This window comes from Staurois parvus, unplaced genomic scaffold (assembly GCF_062004578.1).
Source record: "Staurois parvus isolate SC_StPar_1 unplaced genomic scaffold, SC_StPar_1.0 ptg000460l, whole genome shotgun sequence".
Classification (NCBI taxonomy): domain Eukaryota; kingdom Metazoa; phylum Chordata; class Amphibia; order Anura; family Ranidae; genus Staurois; species Staurois parvus.
In genome coordinates, this window is record NW_028318256.1 from 2,382,754 (window position 1) to 2,404,144 (window position 21,391).

Genomic DNA, 21,391 nt, shown 5'->3' on the forward strand with positions numbered 1-21,391 from the left:
ACAAAAAATTATGTCGCCAGACAGCGGCCCCTAAGGCGACAGATATACAAAGCAATTCCTGCGAGCGCACAGGGCCCACAGTGTCTGAGGATGGACGTTGGCGCAGAAAGGCAGAGACCAACTGACTACATAGGTGGTTTTTATAGTACTTTATTTTGGCCTCCCTCTCAGCAGGTGTGAAAAAGGCCACCATTTTTGAACGGTAGCGAGGGTCCAACAAGGTGGACAGCCAAAAGTCATCCCTCTGTCTGATGGTTATTATTTGGCTGTCGCTACGCAAGCAACCGAGCATGCTATGGGCCATTTGTGCCAAGGAATGCGAGGGACTCCCTGCCTCCATCTCCACAGCATACTGCCACGGTGCGTCTGGGTCCTCTGTCTCCTCCTCCTCCTCTACCAGATGCTCCTGCTCCTCCACTCCTGTCCGCTGAGTGGAAAAACCACCCATTTCACTCAATAATTCCTGAGCACCAATGTCCTCCTCTACCTCCTCTTCTTCCTGTCCTGCCCCCACAGGGGTCATGTGGCGTTGAGATCTGTGCGCCACGTCTACCGCACCCTGACCAGCCATTGTTAACAGCATTTGTTCCAGGACGTGCAACAGAGGAATGACGTCGTTCATCCCATAGTCCTGCCGACTCACGAATAGCGTGGCCTCCTCAAAGGGCCTGAGCAAGCGGCAGGTGTCACGCATGAGCTGCCAATGGCTGACATCTAAGTTACACAGGGGAGTACCTTTATCCGCTTGCAACATCAGGAAATCGGTGATGGCCTTTCGCTGTTTGTAAAGGCGGTCTAACATATGTAGGGTTGAATTCCACCTCGTTGCAACGTCGCAGATCAGGCGATGCTGTGGAATTCCGTTCTGCCGCTGCAGCTCAAGGAGGGTGTGCTTTGCGGTGTAGGAATGGCTGAAATGCATGCAAAGTTTACGTGACATTTTAAGGATGTCTTGCAGTGGGATGGTGGATTTTAGGAACCGCTTGACAACCAGATTGAACACGTGAGCCATGCATGGCGCATGGCACAACCTTCCTTGACGCAGAGCAGACAGCATGTTCTTTCCGTTGTCGGTCAACATGGTTCCGATTTTCAGTTTGCGCGGAGACAGCCATCTGTCGATTTCTCTGTTCATTACACTCAGAAGTTCCTCTCCTGTGTGACTACGTTCGCCAAGGCATACCAGGTGCAGCACAGCGTGACACCGTTGCGCCCTGCACATGTGATATGCCGGTCGGGTAATGGGACTTGGCACGGGGGTGGCGGCTGAGGACACGGCGGAAGAAGAGGTGGTAGAGGCGGACATCTTTGCTGGACCAAGGACGTGCAAACGTGGAGGCAAAAGCGGCGTGACCTGTCCAAGTTGCTGGTGCGGCTGTGCCGGCACCACGTTCACCCAGTGGGCCGTAAATGCCGTAAATGCTGCCGTGCACTTTGGCAGAGACCGACATGCTCAAAGACTGGCCCACCATCTCTTCTACATGTGAATGCAGGGCTGGCACTGCCTTTTTGGCGAAGAAATGCCGGCTTGGCACTCTCCACCGCGGCTCGGCACAAGCCATCATTTCTCGGAAAGGTGCTGAGTCCACCACTTGGAAAGGGAGGGACTGCAGCACCAGCAACTTGGACAGGAGGACGTTCAGCTTCTGCACCATCGGGTGCGTGCTCGCAAACTGTCGTCCTTTGGAAACGGATTCCAAGAAAGACTGCTGACGGAATCCGTGAAGAGGAGTAGCAGGAGAAGGAGCATCTGAACGAGCGGAAGATGCCAACGAGCGACAACTCCCCTCAGCAGAGGTGTTGGAGCCTTGACTGGCTGATAGAGGGCGATTGACGTCGGGTGACGGAGCAAGTAACGGAGCGGGTGATGGAGCGGGGGCTGGGGCAGGCAGAACCGCCGTATCTTTATCACGGTTTTCCCAGGCCACCGAATGGCGACGCTGCATATGCTGACGCAACGCTGTAGTCCCAACATTGGCCCCCTGGCCACGCTTGACTTTCTGGCCACATAGTCGACATACGGCTACGTTTACTTCCTCGGGCGGCTTGACGAAAAATTGCCACACCGCCAAGTAGGAAACTTTGCCCCCGCTACTCCTCACTGGCTGACTGCTACTTCCTCCGTGCACACCGGCACCACTACTGGCCGTGGTGGTAGGCTGCAGTGGAGCTGGTGCTCTACTCCGTGGCCGTTTGGCTCCACTGACACTGCTGCGACCCTGCTGCCTCCTGGGCAACCCACCGACTGTTTTGCTCGCTGGCAAGCTGGCACCCTCTTCTCCTGATGATGCGGAAGCAATAGCCTGATGACGACGAGGCTGCCAAGTGCGATCAGCCTCATCATCATCAATTAGGGTCTCCGCGTCACTACTAGCCCCCTCGGCTGCGTGTGGGTCAGGAGACAGACCTGTCTCTAGACCGGCTACCGAGCCACTCTCCTCGCCAGTACTTCTTCGCCTGGCTGCTGAAGAGGCGGATGTCTCCCCCCGTTCCTGACCGCCCTCTGTTAGCTCTTCCTCACTGTACAGTGGGGCTGAGCCCACAGCATGCGATACTTTGCTTGGTGAGGGAACATCAAAGGACAGGGGCAGGTAGAGGACACGTGATTTCAGTGGGCTTGCTCCCGGGCCATGCCAACTAACGGTTGTGTCTGACGTACCCACCGACCGTTGGCTGTAGGTGTCAGAGGTGACCTGGGAAGAGGAAGACGACCGAGTCAACCAATCGATGACGGCAGGGTTGTCGGTGGAGACACGACCGCTGGATGACACCGGGAGCACTGGCCTCTGGCTGCGACTAGTGCTGCCTCGACCCCTTCCTCTGCTGCCACGTCTGCTCGCTCCTGAAACATTGCCTCCTCTGCCACTCCTCTGCGTGTTGTCTGACATACTCTTTAATTCAATAAGCACCCCAAAAATAAAACCGGATTTAACTCTTTGAACGTACAATAGTGGTTGTGAAGCAGAAAGTCAGTTTATTTAGCACAATCGGTCAATTGCAGCTTGCCGTTGGCTGTAAACTGTACGTTTATGTCACTGGAATGCACTAATCACCCAAAAAATATTACCGCCACCCGGCGTGTATATGGATTTAACTCTTTGAACGTACAATAGTAGTTGTGAAGCAGAAAGTCAGTTTATTTAGCACAATCGGTCAATTGCAGCTTGCCGTTGGCTGTAAACTGTACGTTTATGTCACTGGAATGCACTAATCACCCAAAAAATATTACCGCCACCCGGCGTGTAAATGGATCTAACTCTTTGAACGTACAATAGTGGTTGTGAAGCAGAAAGTCAGTTTATTGTACACAATCGGTCAATTGCAGCTTGCCGTTGGCTGGAAACTGTACGTTTCTGTCACTGGAATGCACTAATCACCCAAAAAATATTACCGCCAGCTGGCGTGTAAATGGATTTAACTCTTTGAACGTACAATAGTGGTTGTGAAGCAGAAAGTCAGTTTATTGTACACAATCGGTCAATTGCAGCTTGCCGTTGGCTGGAAACTGTACGTTTCTGTCACTGGAATGCACTAATCACCCAAAAAATATTACCGCCAGCCGGCGTGTAAATGGATTTAACTCTTTGAACGTACAATAGTGGTTGTGAAGCAGAAAGTCAGTTTATTTTGCACAATCGGTCAATTGCAGCTTGCCGTTGGCTGGAAACTGTACGTTTATGTCACTGGAATGCACTAATCACCCAAAAAATATTACCGCCACCCTGCGTGTATATGGATTTAACTCTTTGAACGTACAATAGTGGTTGTGAAGCAGAAAGTCAGTTTATTTTGCACAATCGGTCAATTGCAGCTTGCCGTTGGCTGGAAACTGTACGTTTATGTCACTGGAATGCACTAATCACCCAAAAAATATTACCGCCACCCGGCGTGTAAATGGATCTAACTCTTTGAACGTACAATAGTGGTTGTGAAGCAGAAAGTCAGTTTATTGTACACAATCGGTCAATTGCAGCTTGCCGTTGGCTGGAAACTGTACGTTTCTGTCACTGGAATGCACTAATCACCCAAAAAATATTACCGCCAGCCGGCGTGTAAATGGATTTAACTCTTTGAACGTACAATAGTGGTTGTGAAGCAGAAAGTCAGTTTATTGTACACAATCGGTCAATTGCAGCTTGCCGTTGGCTGGAAACTGTACGTTTCTGTCACTGGAATGCACTAATCACCCAAAAAATATTACCGCCAGCCGGCGTGTAAATGGATTTAACTCTTTGAACGTACAATAGTAGTTGTGAAGCAGAAAGTCAGTTTATTTAGCACAATCGGTCAATTGCAGCTTGCCGTTGGCTGTAAACTGTACGTTTATGTCACTGGAATGCACTAATCACCCAAAAAATATTACCGCCACCCTGCGTGTATATGGATTTAACTCTTTGAACGTACAATAGTGGTTGTGAAGCAGAAAGTCAGTTTATTTTGCACAATCGATCAATTGCAGCTTGCCGTTGGCTGGAAACTGTACGTTTATGTCACTGGAATGCAGTAATCACCCAAAAAATATTACCGCCACCCGGCGTGTAAATGGATCTAACTCTTTGAACGTACAATAGTGGTTGTGAAGCAGAAAGTCACTTTATTTAGCACAATCGGTCAATTGCAGCTTGCCGTTGGCTGGAAACTGTACGTTTATGTCACTGGAATGCACTAATCACCCAAAAAATATTACCGCCACCCGGCGTGTAAATGGATCTAACTCTTTGAACGTACAATAGTGGTTGTGAAGCAGAAAGTCAGTTTATTGTACACAATCGGTCAATTGCAGCTTGCCGTTGGCTGGAAACTGTACGTTTCTGTCACTGGAATGCACTAATCACCCAAAAAATATTACCGCCAGCCGGCGTGTAAATGGATTTAACTCTTTGAACGTACAATAGTGGTTGTGAAGCAGAAAGTCAGTTTATTTTGCACAATCGGTCAATTGCAGCTTGCCGTTGGCTGGAAACTGTACGTTTATGTCACTGGAATGCACTAATCACCCAAAAAATATTACCGCCACCCTGCGTGTATATGGATTTAACTCTTTGAACGTACAATAGTGGTTGTGAAGCAGAAAGTCAGTTTATTTTGCACAATCGGTCAATTGCAGCTTGCCGTTGGCTGGAAACTGTACGTTTATGTCACTGGAATGCACTAATCACCCAAAAAATATTACCGCCACCCGGCGTGTAAATGGATCTAACTCTTTGAACGTACAATAGTGGTTGTGAAGCAGAAAGTCAGTTTATTGTACACAATCGGTCAATTGCAGCTTGCCGTTGGCTGGAAACTGTACGTTTGTGTCACTGGAATGCACTAATCACCCAAAAAATATTACCGCCAGCCGGCGTGTAAATGGATTTAACTCTTTGAACGTACAATAGTGGTTGTGAAGCAGAAAGTCAGTTTATTTTGCACAATCGGTCAATTGCAGCTTGCCGTTGGCTGGAAACTGTACGTTTATGTCACTGGAATGCACTAATCACCCAAAAAATATTACCGCCACCCGGCGTGTAAATGGATCTAACTCTTTGAACGTACAATAGTGGTTGTGAAGCAGAAAGTCAGTTTATTGTACACAATCGGTCAATTGCAGCTTGCCGTTGGCTGGAAACTGTACGTTTCTGTCACTGGAATGCACTAATCACCCAAAAAATATTACCGCCAGCCGGCGTGTAAATGGATTTAACTCTTTGAACATACAATAGTGGTTGTGAAGCAGAAAGTCAGTTTATTGTACACAATCGGTCAATTGCAGCTTGCCGTTGGCTGGAAACTGTACGTTTATGTCACTGGAATGCACTAATCACCCAAAAAATATTACCGCCAGCCGGCGTGTAAATGGATTTAACTCTTTGAACGTACAATAGTGGTTGTGAAGCAGAAAGTCAGTTTATTTAGCACAATCGGTCAATTGCAGCTTGCCGTTGGCTGGAAACTGTACGTTTATGTCACTGGAATGCACTAATCACCCAAAAAATATTACCGCCACCCGGCGTGTATATCGATTTAACTCTTTGAACGTACAATAGTAGTTGTGAAGCAGAAAGTCAGTTTATTTAGCACAATCGGTCAATTGCAGCTTGCCGTTGGCTGTAAACTGTACGTTTATGTCACTGGAATGCACTAATCACCCAAAAAATATTACCGCCACCCTGCGTGTATATGGATTTAACTCTTTGAACGTACAATAGTGGTTGTGAAGCAGAAAGTCAGTTTATTTTGCACAATCGATCAATTGCAGCTTGCCGTTGGCTGGAAACTGTACGTTTATGTCACTGGAATGCACTAATCACCCAAAAAATATTACCGCCACCCGGCGTGTAAATGGATCTAACTCTTTGAACGTACAATAGTGGTTGTGAAGCAGAAAGTCAGTTTATTGTACACAATCGGTCAATTGCAGCTTGCCGTTGGCTGGAAACTGTACGTTTCTGTCACTGGAATGCACTAATCACCCAAAAAATATTACCGCCAGCCGGCGTGTAAATGGATTTAACTCTTTGAACGTACAATAGTGGTTGTGAAGCAGAAAGTCAGTTTATTTTGCACAATCGGTCAATTGCAGCTTGCCGTTGGCTGGAAACTGAACGTTTATGTCACTGGAATGCACTAATCACCCAAAAAATATTACCGCCACCCGGCGTGTAAATGGATCTAACTCTTTGAACGTACAATAGTGGTTGTGAAGCAGAAAGTCAGTTTATTTTGCACAATCGGTCAATTGCAGCTTGCCGTTGGCTGGAAACTGTACGTTTATGTCACTGGAATGCACTAATCACCCAAAAAATATTACCGCCACCCGGCGTGTAAATGGATCTAACTCTTTGAACGTACAATAGTGGTTGTGAAGCAGAAAGTCAGTTTATTGTACACAATCGGTCAATTGCAGCTTGCCGTTGGCTGGAAACTGTACGTTTGTGTCACTGGAATGCACTAATCACCCAAAAAATATTACCGCCAGCCGGCGTGTAAATGGATTTAACTCTTTGAACGTACAATAGTGGTTGTGAAGCAGAAAGTCAGTTTATTTTGCAAACTGCAGCACCAACTGTGCACGACAGCCACCAAAAAAAAAAAAGGGTGTATGTCACTTTAAATTTTCGATTCTTTGATAGCTGTGGCCCTAAGTAACGATTCTGTGTCCCTGAGTAACGATTCTGTGTCCCTGAGTAACAATTCTGTGTCCCTGAGTAACAATTCTGTGTCCCTGAGTAACAATTCTGTGGCCCTAAAGTCTCTGTGGCCCTAACTCTGTCCCTTAATACACACAGGTCTGTCTCTCTTGAATGACCGGAGGCTAATGGAGAATTCTAAGATGGCCGCGATTTATAGCTCCACCATTACACAGTGCTGGCTGGCTGCTGATTGGCTAATGCGATCACATGTCATGATTCATGACTCATGAATGCATTATGGGTCAGCGCGCCTTGTCTGCGCGCCTTCCCAGAGATCCCCGCCCCATCTTCTCTGTCCATTTTCTCCTGTCGCCACACATGTCGCCGCCATTTTTGGGAAAATTCGATTCGTGCATCCGAAGTTTGCTAATCTTCGGATTCGTCGCGAATCGAATTTTTCCAAATCTTCGGAACGAATTCCACTTCGTCATGTTCGATTCGCTCATCTCTAATTTTTACAAATAAATATCTGAAAAGTGTGGCGTGTATTTGTATTCAGCCCCCCTGAGTCAATACTTTGTAGAACCACCTTTTACTGCAATTACAGCTGCAAGTCTTTTTAGGTATGTCTCTACCAGCTTTCCACATCCAGCGAGTGACATTTTTGCACGTTCTTCTTTGCAAACTAGCTCAAGCTCTGTCAGATTGAATAGAGAGCGTCAGTGAACAGCAATTTTCAAGTCTTGCACAGATTCTCAGTTGGATTTAGGTCTGGACTTTGACTGGGCCATTCTAACACATGAATATGCTTGACCAAACCATTCCATTGTAGCTCTGGCTGTATGTTTAGGGTCGTTGTCCTTCTGGAAGGTGAACCTCCGCCCCAGTCTCAAGTCTTTTGCAGACTTCAACAGGTTTTCTTCTAAGATTGCCCTGTATTCGGCTCCATCCTTCCCATCAACTCTGACCAGCTTCCCTGTCCCTGCTGAAGAAAAGCATCTCCACAACATTATACTGCCACCCCCATGCTTCACGTTGGGGATGGTGTGTTCAGGGCGATTGTCGTTGCACGGTGTATTATAGGAACCATATGTGGATAATCTTAGTGACTGACACAGAAGAGTTATTGGACGTTAAAGCAATCTATTGATACTGCACAATTAGTGTCCGATGGTGGACCTTTCCGACTTCTACCTTTGTGATGGGATAACCAGATTACTTTGTGGAAAATGTGCACAAGATGCATCACATATGAATGACATCGGCACGTGGATAGATCTGCTGTCTGCCTCTTTTGTCAGGCCTAATTTCATTGGGCACGAGGGGAGGTGGCCGTGTGTACGGATGTTTATCCATGACCATTTTAACCACTCTGTGGATGCTGCTGCCCTATATTACCATTCATGTTGACATCTAGTGCATTGGACTTCTTTACCGCCAATTCTTCAAGTCCTGAGGAAGCTAATAAGTGAAATGCGTCCACCTCTGGAGGACTTAGATGTCATAATACATAATGCTGTGATTTATTGGGCTGACTAGCCAAATACTGTTTTTTATGGTAAATGTTTGGAAGATATGTTTCAATAAACATGTTTTATACAGTAATATGAAGTTGTCTGTTTTCTGTACCAGTAAAGTCCCATTAGATTTTTGTGGTTTATATTAGGGATGAGGTACATTTGCAGTCTGGTTTATATAATGATCCAACAAGAAGTAAATATACTCTCTGCTTCTCTTAAACGTTCTTTTTTAGAACATTAGGGCACATTTACACTTGTGCCCTGCATTAAGATGCACATTAACACACAGTGCTTGTTATGCATCACTTGAACTGCACCCCAAATGCACCTTCCCACCCACTACTATTAACACTACTGTTTTAAAAATGGTGCATTCACAATTTTTGGTCTGCTGTGGTACATTTGGGAAACCAATTCAAATGAATAGTCTGCCCTATTGCAGCACAAAAGTGTTCAGTGCGCTACTGCAGACCTGCGTGGTGTGAAAAGACACTATAATTAATCCTTGCACAAACTGAGCACATTATGAATACATACAGAATTCAGTTAATGATCAGTAATTCCTTGGAGCTCAAAAGCTGACATAATATGCAAAGAATTACTTTTTTTGTAAAATTTGATGTTTCTCACTCCCACCTCTAAAGCCTTTGTGTTAGTCCTTTAATGGTATGACCAGTATTGTGACGCAGAAGACAGCAGAGAGTGAGGCCAAGCGCAGATTTAACAGGCAGTACTGAGATTGGCATGTAACAAAGGATCTATTGATTGTTCTGACATGCAGTCTTCACTGTCACTTCTTACATATTCATTGCATGCTTAGTCTGAATAGCCCAGGCCTGTGACAGGTTGAAACCAACCTTGCAAGGATAACATAAAATGTAGATGAAAGGTTCCTGCAAGAGATTACATTCACCTCTCCTCTCAGCAGCTACTTGTTTGACACACAAAATTTCAACTCTGGGAGTATGTACTGGGCTCACAGACATGACACAAACTTTCAAGACATAATGGTAGACCCATGTTCTGTATTCTGTATTGAAATGAAAGGATAAGTTCACCTTTGGGAACATGTTCCATCCATGTTTAGGGTGGAACATATAACGTGTTCCCAAGCCTGCAGCCTCTCCCTGATCCCCCCCCCCTCTCTGTGACAGAGGGCCGCCCACAAGGCCATGTCACGGAATGAACTACAAGTACCGACAACCTTTGCAGCTGACGGCTTGTAGTTATCAATGAACTGCCAGGGCGCCAGTGAGCACTCTAGGTAGCCTTACTGTCATTGTTTTACTGCCTGCCCATACCAGGTACAAGCAAACAGATACACTGACAGTCTGCAGGAGCCTGAGACTATTGATCGCAGGTGGAATGCTTTATAGGCTTCCAAAACAAAATAATAAATACACATTTTTACCTGCAAAAAAAATTGCATTTATTATTATTTTTTTAGAAAATTGAACATATCCTTTAACATGTCACTGAAATTGAATTTTACCTTTAGGAACTTGCAGCAACTTCAGATTCTACAGCCTCTTCACTCTCTAAAAGAAAAAAAACAAACATTCTCAAGTTTTTTATGACATAAGGCCATTGCATTCCCCACAAACACTTCTCACTGTACAGAGCAAACATTTCAGGCACTTGTGGAAAATGCTGTAAAGTGAGAATACTTTAAAAAATAATGCAATTACATTTTTTTATTATCAACTAACAACCTATAAAGTGAATAAACAGAAAAAAATCAAATCAATATTTTGTGTGTCCAAACTTTGCCTTTAAAACAGCATCAAGAATGATCACTGCAATTGTAGAAATGCAACTTCAACCATACAATTAAACTACACAATGCTTCACTGTTGCCTGTAAACACTTGTCCTTGGACACCTCTCCATATTACAACCAAATATTTCAAACACTGACTCATCTTTCAACAGTACCTGCTGACATTTTTCTGCACACTGGTTCTTGTATTTTCAGTGTCAGAAGTATAATTTTTTTAGGGGCAAATTTTCCATGAAAAACACTTCTGATCAGATTTCTCCAGGCTTCAGATGGATGTACCAGGGTCCCACTGGTTCCTGCTAAGTATCAACTGATGGTGCCACTGGACATCTTTTGATTACTAAAAGAAGTCAGCATGATGTGTCTTTCATTTGATCCAAGTTTCCTTTGTAGTTTGTTAACTGATCAATTAAAAGCTATTCTTTATTTTTGAAAGCATCCTCACTTTACAGCATTTTTTCGCAAGTGCCTAGAGGTTTTGCACAGTACTGCAGGAAACAAAGTTAAATTCATTTTACACTGACATAAACAATGTACACTTTTACACTTCAATATATTGTAATGGCAGTAAATTTACAACACTGAGCACTGTGTTATTTTAGGTATCTCACTGTAGCCTGTTAATTCTAAGTTGTTAATTTATTGACATACAAATTAAATATTGATAAGGGTTACGTGTAAAAATATATATATATATATATATATTGACAAGGTTAATGTTCCTATTTGCCATCTGTATATTATAGATTGGGACCACTTTGCCATGGCAATATAAGGTGTTTTTACTACTGACTTCTTTACTGCACTCACCTTGTGCTGCATCTGAATTCTCCTCAACTGATTCTTCTGGTTTCCTAGCTGAGAGCTCTGACCAGTCTTCCGCTGCTGAGACCAGCTCCTCCGGGACATTGTCTGAACTTGCTTCAAGCACAGGAGAGGTCTCTGCTGTTTCAGTCTCTGCTACAGGTGCAGCATTTTCTTGTTCTACTGGATGAAAAGGAAGACATTCATTTCAACCAACGAACTCTCATAAATGTCAAATATAGATCTCCACATTACAATTCGCAAAAAAAAAAAAAAAATATCGATGTACAGTACTATGTTTAGCATTATTATCTTGGGCACTTTGTGTTAAATAATGAAACAAACTTTTTAATCTATAATTACACATGTTCAAGGGTGAACTACACTCACTGGCCACTTTATTAGGTACATCTGTTCAATTGCTTGGTTACACAAATTGCTAATCAGACAATCACATGGCAGCAGCTCAATGCATTTAGGAATCTAGGCGTGGTGAAGACTACTTGTTGAAGTTCAAATCGAGCATCAGGATGGGGAAGAAAGGGGATTTACAGTACCTTGCAATAGTATTCATACCCCTTGAAATTTTCCACATTTTGTCATGATACAACCAAAAACATAAATGTATTTTATTGGGATTTTATGTGATAGACCAACACAAAGTGGCACATAATTGTGAAGTGAAAGAAAAATGATAAATGGTTTTCAAAATTTTTTACAAATAAATATCTCAAAAGTGTGGCGTGCATTTGTATTCAGCCCCCAAGTCAATACTTTTTAGAATCACCTTTCGCTGCAATTACAGCTGCAAGTCTTTTTGTTTATGTCTCTACCAGCTTTGCACATCGAAAGAGTAACATTTTTGCATATTTTTCTTTGCAAAATAGCTCATGCTCTGTCAGATTGGATGGAGAGCGTATGTGAAGAGCAATTTTCAAGTCTTGCCACAGATTCTAAATTGGATTTAGGTCTGGACTTTGACTGGGCCATTCGAACACGTGAATATGCTTTGATCTAAACCATTCTAATGTAGCTTTGGCTGTATGTTTAGGATTGTTGTCCTGCTAGAAGGTGAATCTCCCCCCAGTCTCAAGTCTTTTGCAGACTCGAACAGGTTTTCTTCTAAGAGTGCCCTGTATTTGGCTCCATCCATCTTCCCACCAATTCTGACCAGCTTCCCTGTCCCTGTTGAAGAAAAGTATCCCCACAACATGATGCTTCCACCACCATGCTTCACATTGGGGATGGTGTGTTCAGGGTGATGTGCAGTGTTAGTTTTCCGTCACACATACCGTTTTTCTTTTAGGCCAAAAAGTTCAATTTGATCTTATCTGACCAGAGCACCTTCTTCCACGTTTGTTGTGTCCCCCACACGGCTTCTCGCAAACTGCAAACGGGACTTCTTATTGCTTTCTTTTAACAATGGCTTTCTTCTTGCCACTCCTTCATAAAGGCCAGATTTGTGAAGTGCATGACTAATTGTTGTCCTGTGGACAGATTCTCCCACCTGAGCTGTGGATCTCTGCTGCTATTAATACTGGGATTTTCACTCACAAACAACTCTAGGGTTTACAGAGAATGGTCAAAAAAAGAGAAAATATCCAGTAAGTTGCATTTGTGTGGACAAAAATGCCTTGTTGATGTCAGACAAGAATGGGCATTCGATTTCAGCTGCGACATTCAGATGGTAGGGTCAGAATGTGGCATAAACAACATGAAAGCATGGATCCATCCTGCCTTGTATCAACGGTTCAGGCTAGTGGTGGTATACCTAATAAAGTGGCTGGTGAGTGTATATCTGCTTATAACATATACTGTGCTTCCTACACAGTAATATAGCTTATCAATATACAAATTTGTATATGATATACAATTATAAAATATAAAAGTCTCTTCATATTGATCTGCCTTAACTCTTCCAATAAAATTATTTTTGGAAAAAAAAATAATTATATATATATATATATATATATATATATATATATATATATATATAAAAATAAATAAATAAAAGTCTCAACACCTCAGGCTCCTTTGGTTAGGTTCACATTAGCCCGCAGGGTGCGGGCTGGTTGTGGGTGCAGAAGTTGTACCTGTTCCTGCACCGTGCTCCTCTTGCGAGACGCACAGGGTTGTCATTCATTCTGATTGCACCCCCACGCATCTCAGCCCGCAGTGTGATTGTGGGTGTAGGAACTGCAGGGAAACCACATGGTAAAATAAGACCATGCGGTTTCCCTGCGGCCGTGTTCTCAAAAAGGTGCATTCACCTTTTTTCTGTGGGAAACGTGGCACAGCAGCCCATTCAAATGAATGGGCTGCCATGTCCGAACAGAAAAGGACCGCACTGTCCGCAATAGTGTGAATCAGTATACTTGCAAACTCATGCTGATAGGACATTCAAGATAGCAGCCTTCACTGATGATCTTCTCTTTTTTCATCATAAACCATATCATTTACTTACCATGTCTAATGAAAGAACTACAGACATACGGAGCCATATCTAATTTTAATATCAAACTCTGAAAATCAGAGGCCCTCAGTATACAGTAAGTGTCCCTGACCACAAGCTTGTAATAGTCAAAAATCATTTCCCTTTTTGCTGGTCAAACTTCTCTATCAAATAACTTGGCATTCACATTCCAAATTAGCTTACATTTTCTCCTGCTCTTAGAAAAAAAGTGAAAACTGATTTGGAACAATGTTTTCCTGGTTACCAAAATACAACCTGATAAAAATTACACAAGCCTTGCTCATTTATCTACCAAAAACTTTCCTTTGACATATGCATGCCCTATTTTTTATCTGGGCAGGTAAACCTGCCAAAGTTAGATATACCATCCTTAGGAAACCTAAGTCCATGGGTTGCTTGGTTATCCAAGACATAGGGTTTTACTTCTACACGGTTCACTTGATGTCATATGAACAGATAAATACTTGCATTCCCCTGAGTAACCTACCTTAAATCCCTTAGAAGTTCCATGAGCCCCTGCATAGCCATCCAACCATGAGCCCAACTCTTGCTATATTTACAGCGGCGAAACATTCACAATTTTCTGCAGCTACATCACCGTTAATTCCAGTAGTGGAGAAATCCGATTTTCCACCAAGCTAAAAGGATCCAGGCTTTCAGACATTGATATGGACAAGTAAATTAAAAATGATGCATTTCAGAGATCGATCTACATGGCCCTCTTTTTCAAAAATGAAGTATTGTACTCCATATTCAACTCTAGGGTTCTGGAGATTAATTAAATTCAACCATTTTTTAGCCACTTTACCTCTTCCTGAGAATTGCTCCCGGGCTCCGACTACTTTTGAATTCCTATGTTCTGGAAAGGACCTTATCAGGGACACGCTATCTAGGCTGTACACACTTCTTTTCAGGGAAGACCATATTCCACCCCAGCCATTCTTACAAAAACGGGCAGGTGACTTACCAATAAATCTAACAAGGAATCAAGCTGGAATCATTAGCTTTGCCCATTCGAACTTTCTGAACACGAATTATCAAGAGACAAATGACAAACTAATGACAAGGTGGTATGGAGTTCTCAGCTTTTTACAGCGTATTTCTCTATCCATACCTTTAGTGTGTTGGAGCTGTGAGGGGGACAAAGGAACTATTTTACATACAGTACCAAAATACTCACTAGCCCTTGAACCATACAGTTGAAACATCCCATGCATGGTACTGGGGTTACATTTGACATCATTAGGAGTTACCCCTCCACTACCCTTTCCTATATTTCCACCATCTTTGTTATCCCCTTTGTCTCCAAGTTTCCTCCTTCCTTTTTCAAGTCCCTTACTTCATGCCTAATAGGTTTTGTAAAAAACATTATATAGTTATTAGAGATGATGACTCTTCATTTGGAGAGAGAAGGTTTGGAGTGATCAGAACCCCTGTCAGTTTTTATTACTGTCTGTGCCCCCATTAAGTAGATTCACCCTATTTGTCCTGTCTTCCACTATCATTGAAAGTGAATGTAAAAGAAAATTCCAAACTTTGGATTGTCCCTAGTAAAGTAGTAGACTGGAAATCTTTTAACGGGGACACTAGTTCTGGTGACCTGGGGGTCCCAAATGAATTCCCTTAGTTTGCAGTGATTTCCTCTCCTGTTTGGCTATGGGATAGGAAGTGAAGGGAAATATCCGCAATGGGACATATATGGTGAAAAAAAAAATCTGAGAGGGGTTATAACGCACCCTTACTCCAAAATAAAAACATGCCTATAGTTCTACTTTAAGATTTAGGAAGATAGCCGAGTCTTAGGCTTCCAGACAACAGCTATAACTAAAATACCTTACCTTTTAATTTAAAATGCAGCATGGCAAAACTATTTGATGAACCCTTAAAGCAAACTAGACAACAAAAACCTGTGAAGGATAATACCTACAGCCTATCTGTCAAAGTAAACTAGTTCAAAATGTGTACCAGTGCAAAAAAAAAAAAAAAAGTGCACTCACACTGATTAGAGCTGAGCACACACCAATGACCACAGATAATAGGGCAGAACCTGTCAAGCAGCCAATAACAGAGCCTTTCTTAATGCATGATGACATATTCAAGCTGACACAGTGAAGCCAAATGAAGCTAATGTAATTTAACATGAAGTAGAGTAATCCCTGAGGAATGTTCACTAGCAGTCTTGTGTACAGCATACAAGTCAAAAGATATTTTCAGACTATAGCTTCGATTTAGACATCAGGCTGCTCTCACATACTGACAGTTCTTGGCTGAATACTGGTACATTACATACAAATTGACTTTGTGCAACAAGTAAAACCATATGCTGAAGTTAAAGTTTAACTAGACTACAATCATGTACAAAAAACAAATGTACTTCTCCACGCTCACAGTACACCCTCACAGTTGCCAAAGGCTTAAAAATATTAATTAAATAGCAGCAAATAGATGGAGGGAGATTTGCAGCACTGTTACTTAAATAGGGTCTGTACGGCCTGAGTACAGGAGTAAATGAGCACAGGCAGCCACAGGGGACAAACAGAATCCTCTGCTTCTGCATGACACAGATCAGGGATGGATCCAGTTCAACACATATATAAGAAACAATGTAACCAGAGTACAGGATTAGTAAAAAGGAGCAACCTTTAATATAAATATAGCCACACTTACAACTATTGTTTAATGCCTATAGACCCCAGAGGCATTCACCAATCTAGTAAGGTACACCTTGAGAGAAAAAGGTGGAATTTTATCCTTCAGTCCATAAACTTGGACATTGAGCTGTCTTAACTACTTAGAAATGGTGAAACAAGAATTTCCTTTTTACAGGAACCAACAAAAACAACAAAAAAAGGAGTAAATTTTGATAATGAAAGCAGTGCCCAACCTCGGACAGAACAAACTGCATCCAGATAGAGATGGAAAACTTAATTTTGATGAACTGGAGATGAAAGAACAATGTGCTGGTTGAGGTGAGAAGCCAAAACCATGTTAGAAAGGAAGGAGGCTCCAGGGTTCAATACATGCAGTCCCAGAGTTACTTACAAGTTGAATTGGTATGTAAGTTGGAACAGATACATTTTCTAAGTGTAACTCCAGCCAAAATGTAATTTTTATGTTATGGATAGCATAAGTAAGGGTTAACTGCCCATGCAGTAATGTGGAATTGCTGACAGATCCACAAGACAGTAGGTGACAGCACGCAGTGAGCAGCAAGATGGCTGCCCAGTCGTTTCGGGGACCAACGTGAAGTCACGCTGCCATACTCCTAAGTATGATTCGTATGTAAGTTGGGGACTGCCTGTACTACCTTATCCTTGTGTAAAATCAAAAAGGGTTCTTTGGAAGAAAAGGTTGCCAGTAAAGCTACATCTTGCAGAGGTGAAGGCAACAAGGAATACAACTTTATGAGTGAAAGTGTAAAAGGGAATATTCCTACTAGGTTCAAAGGGAGGTCTTTGAAAAGCCAACAGAACCAAACTGAGATCCTAAAGTAGAGGCTACGTGAGAAACACCCCATACAAATGTTTTATGAAAGAAAGAGGGGTTAGCAGTCTTTAACATATGTTTGCAAGATCAGAGATTTTGCCCTTGATGATACTTGGGGTAAAATGTTGATCCAGGCATGATCAGGAAAAAAGGTAAGGATTTGTCCCACAGAGTATTTACTGAAACTTTCCTTGTTTATATCAGGCGAACTAAGCCTGCCACGTGCAATGGTAGACCTAACAAGAGTTAGATTAACTTTTAAGTTAGTTAGCATTTCAAAGCATTAAAATCACTGGCCCCTGACTCTCAAGACCTGCGTTTTAACAGCTAAGCCACCAAACCCAGTGACCATGAAGCAGGGTGGTAGAAAAGACCTTGAAGATCTGATCGATCTGTAAGAGCCCACAGTGTCTACCAGAAGACCGATCAAGCTGGACTACCACATATGTCTTGGTCAATTCTAAGTTATGAGGATTACTGGAATGCTCTCTATTTTGATCCTGTAGAGTAGAGGAGCAGGAGTTTCAGAGGAAGAAAGGCATAGATCAGACTGTACTGATACCATGGAGTCACCTGAGCATCTACTGCATCTGCCAAAGGATCTCTGCATCTAGAGAAAAACCTGCTCCATTTAGTCCACAGAATCTCTTTCTTCCATTCAAACCTCGCCACCATGGGCAAATGACCAAAGAGCTGACTAAAGACTTCAGGGAAAAGACTCTAGACCTGCACAAGGCTGGAATGGGCTACAAGAAGAAGCTTGGTGAGAAGGAGACAACAGTTGGAGAGATTATTCGCAAATGGAAGAAATACAAAATAATTATCATTTGTCTGGCGCTCCATGCAAGATTTCGCCTCATGGGGTAAGGATGATCATGAGAAGAGTGAGGGATCAGCCCAGAACTACACAGGAGGAGTTTGTGAATGATCTCAAGGCAGTTGAACAAAACAAACCATTGGTAACACAATACGCCACCATGGATTGAAATGTTGCAGCACCTGCAAGGTCCCCCTCCTCAAGAAGGCATATGTACAGGCCTGTTTAAAGTTTGCCAATGAACATCTACAAGGTTCAGAGAGGGATTGGGAGAAAGTGCTGTGGTCAGATGAGACCAAAATTGAGCTTTTTGGCAATAACGACTCACTTTGTTTGGAGGAAGAAAAATGCTGACTATGACCCTGGGAACACCATCCCTACAATAAAGCACGGAGGTGGAAACATTATGCTTTGGGACTTTTTCTCTGCTAAAGGTACAGGCCAACTTTGCCGCATTGAGGGGCCAATGGACAGGGCCATGTATTGTAAAATCTTGCATGAGAAGATTCTTCCCTCTACCAGAACACTGAAGATGGGTCGTGAATGGGTCTTTCAGCATTACAATGACCCAAAACATACCGCTAAGGCAACAAAGGAGTGGCTCAAGGAGAAGCACATTAAGGTCCTGGTGTGCTCTAGCCAGTCTCCAGACTTTACTCTTACAGAAAATTTTATGGAGGGAGCTGAAACTTCGAGTTGCCAGGGGACAGCCAAGAAACCTTAAGGATTTAGAGAAGATCTGTAAAGAAGGGTGGACCAAAATCCCTCCTGAGATGTGTGCAAAGTACTAAGTCATATTTTGCTTGGGGATCAAATACTTATTTTACTCACTGAACTGCAACTCAATGTATAACATTTGTATCATAGGGTTTTTCTGGATTTTTGGTTGATATTCTATCATTTAAAATATACCTATGATAAAAATTTAGACCCTTCATTTCTTTGTAAGTGGGCAAACTTACAAGTTCTGCAGGGGATCAAATAATCATTTTCCCCACTGTATGTCCCCAGCAGTCATATTTGCAAGTTAGCCCAGAAAATCTTGCATAGGTCTTTGTGGATAAAGTAGAAGAGGATCCACACCTGACGGAGCTATGGGAAAGTCTGATAACAATGATCCAGGATATTGACATCAGGTTGTTTAGGAGGGACACTGTAAACCACTCCAAAAGTGCAAGTGGATTGGGTGGAGAGACCAGATACAGCAGGACTGCTCCCCTTTCACTTCAATGACAAGGACTGGTAAGGAATATCCAATAAATAAGGCAAAGGAGACTGCCAGAGAAAGTAAAGAAGTAGGTCTATAATAAGAGGTATGGGCTCCCCTGGGGAACAGACTCAAAGGAGTGCCTAGCCTTCACCCATACCCTCTGCATAAAGGGTTAACTTTCAGGTTACCTCCTCCTAATTAACCCCCTTGAAGACTACTGTAGAGAAAGAGTTCATGAGCTACAAGTAAACTGTGAATAGCTCAAGTTCAAATTCAGTACATGACTAAAATTGAAGCTGAACTCCAGCTAACATTTTTATATGCAGTTATAGCAACACTTTTTCTTTTCCTTTTGGGAGAAAGGTTTTACATAAATAAATAAAAGTTGATTATTGGCAGCAACTTTGTCAGTGGTAAATGCTTACTCTCAACCCTTTAACTGCTACTTTGTGTGGACAACTTGGTCTGTTTAAAGGAAGTTGAAAAATAACAGACTCACTGAGCAGATCACCAAGTGAAAATAAAGGAAAAAATCCTAAAAGAAGAAACCTAACGCAGCCACTACATCTAAGAACTGGAAAGCTGCAACGTAATAAAATGTTGGTTTGGGATTTAAAAGCACTTTAAGCTTCAGCAGAAGCCAATGAGTAGTGTGATCTAATTTGGGCAGTAATTAGAAGCAAAGCAAATGCATTTTGGTGTGCTGCAGTGCCAGCCCGTTGGCACCTACTGTAGTTGTGCATTTGGGACCAATTCCAAATGAATGGCACAGCAATACACTGCACCTCCTTGAGCTAATGTTGCAGTAAAACATGCATTACCACAACACATTGATCTGAAAAGGGCTTAAAGGCTAATTTATAGTAAATAACTTACTCTAATGTTGTGTGTATTGCCAGTCGAAGGGAGAGAAGGTGCACAGCTCTGTGCTGAGAGGAAGAGAGAAAACAAGATGACAACCACCTCCAATTATTACGGAACCTCTCCAGTGCAGAAGCCATTTTCTAGACGTCCCACAGCCAAATTTGTTCTATATTGGAAATACAACACTACTCTTTCTTATTCTTGAATATTATTCTTTATTAATTTCTTCATGAAGGAAAACAAATCTTAAACCTCCTCACCAAACCCCACAACATTAGTGGTCAGCAGTGTTTTTTTTAACATCCCCCCACATTAGTGATCAGTTGCAATGTTTTTTAACCCCCTTAACAAACCCCTTAGATTGGTGATCAGTGGCAGTAATTTTTAACCCTCCCCATATAGGAGGTCAGTGGCAGTGTCTTTTTCAATGTCCACCAAGCTCCCAACCCCCTGTCCCCATTCCTTGGACATTAGTAATCAGTCAGTGTTCTATTATAACCCATGCAGTGCAGCAGCAACATCTAAACATACCTGATCACATGCTCCTGTGCTGCACTACGGCACTCTCTCCCCCTCTCTGGCCAAAACTTTACTCATACTGTCGGGCAGGGATCACTCTGCCTCACAGTACTCTCTGCAAAGTCAGCAGGTGGTAGGATACAACAATTTATACAATGGATAATGAAACTAGTAACCGACAAAGACTGGTGTGATCAAAAATGAAGTATTAGGCAAAAGTATATACAATATACATACAGAACATTTTGCCTAGGTATGCAGGTAGTAATTCTAAGGTCACACTGTAACCATTGTGGTAAAAATGGTGCACTGTTATAGCCAAACAGCTGCAATTTAATTTCAGTTGGGTACATTCCAATGTTGTAAATAGTATTTGCTATATACTTTATATCCACTATACTCTTTTTGGAAATGCTCCCTAGATAGATGCAACTATATGTTATATGTAAAACTGCAATATCTCCACTGGGAATAATAAATTCTTCAACAGCCTCAATTATAATAAATATTATTATAGAGCCAGTTCTTTTAATATCCTATGTCACAATATCAATTTTGTCAAAATGTTTATCTGGTGCTTACTCTTGAAAAGGCAATGTTCTAATTATACTGTATAAGGTGACTAATTTGTAAACTGTAAAGGTATGTCCACTTTTGTTGAAAAAAATACAGCAAATAAAAAGAGTAATATAACATATACCATTGTTACACAAGCCATGTTGTAATTTATTGCCATTAATAATTACCTCTCTTCATCAGTCTTAGGCCACGGTGATTTTCTATAAAAATTCAATGCACTATGGC

The 21,391-nt window shown here is 42.4% G+C and overlaps 1 protein-coding gene across 1 annotated transcript in view; it reads right to left on the reverse strand.

Annotated features, from left to right (window-relative positions):
* The window catches only part of MGARP (mitochondria localized glutamic acid rich protein), a 66,862-nt gene that overhangs the window by 6,847 nt on the left and 38,624 nt on the right, over positions 1-21,391 (reverse strand). Inside the window, exons 8-9 of the mRNA XM_089688912.1 lie at positions 11,225-11,401; positions 10,128-10,173 (exon numbers count right to left, since the gene is read on the reverse strand). Of these exons, the coding sequence (XP_089545038.1) occupies positions 10,130-10,173; positions 11,225-11,401 (221 nt within the window). The 3' untranslated portion in view covers positions 10,128-10,129. The remainder of the gene's footprint in view (positions 1-10,127; positions 10,174-11,224; positions 11,402-21,391) is intronic.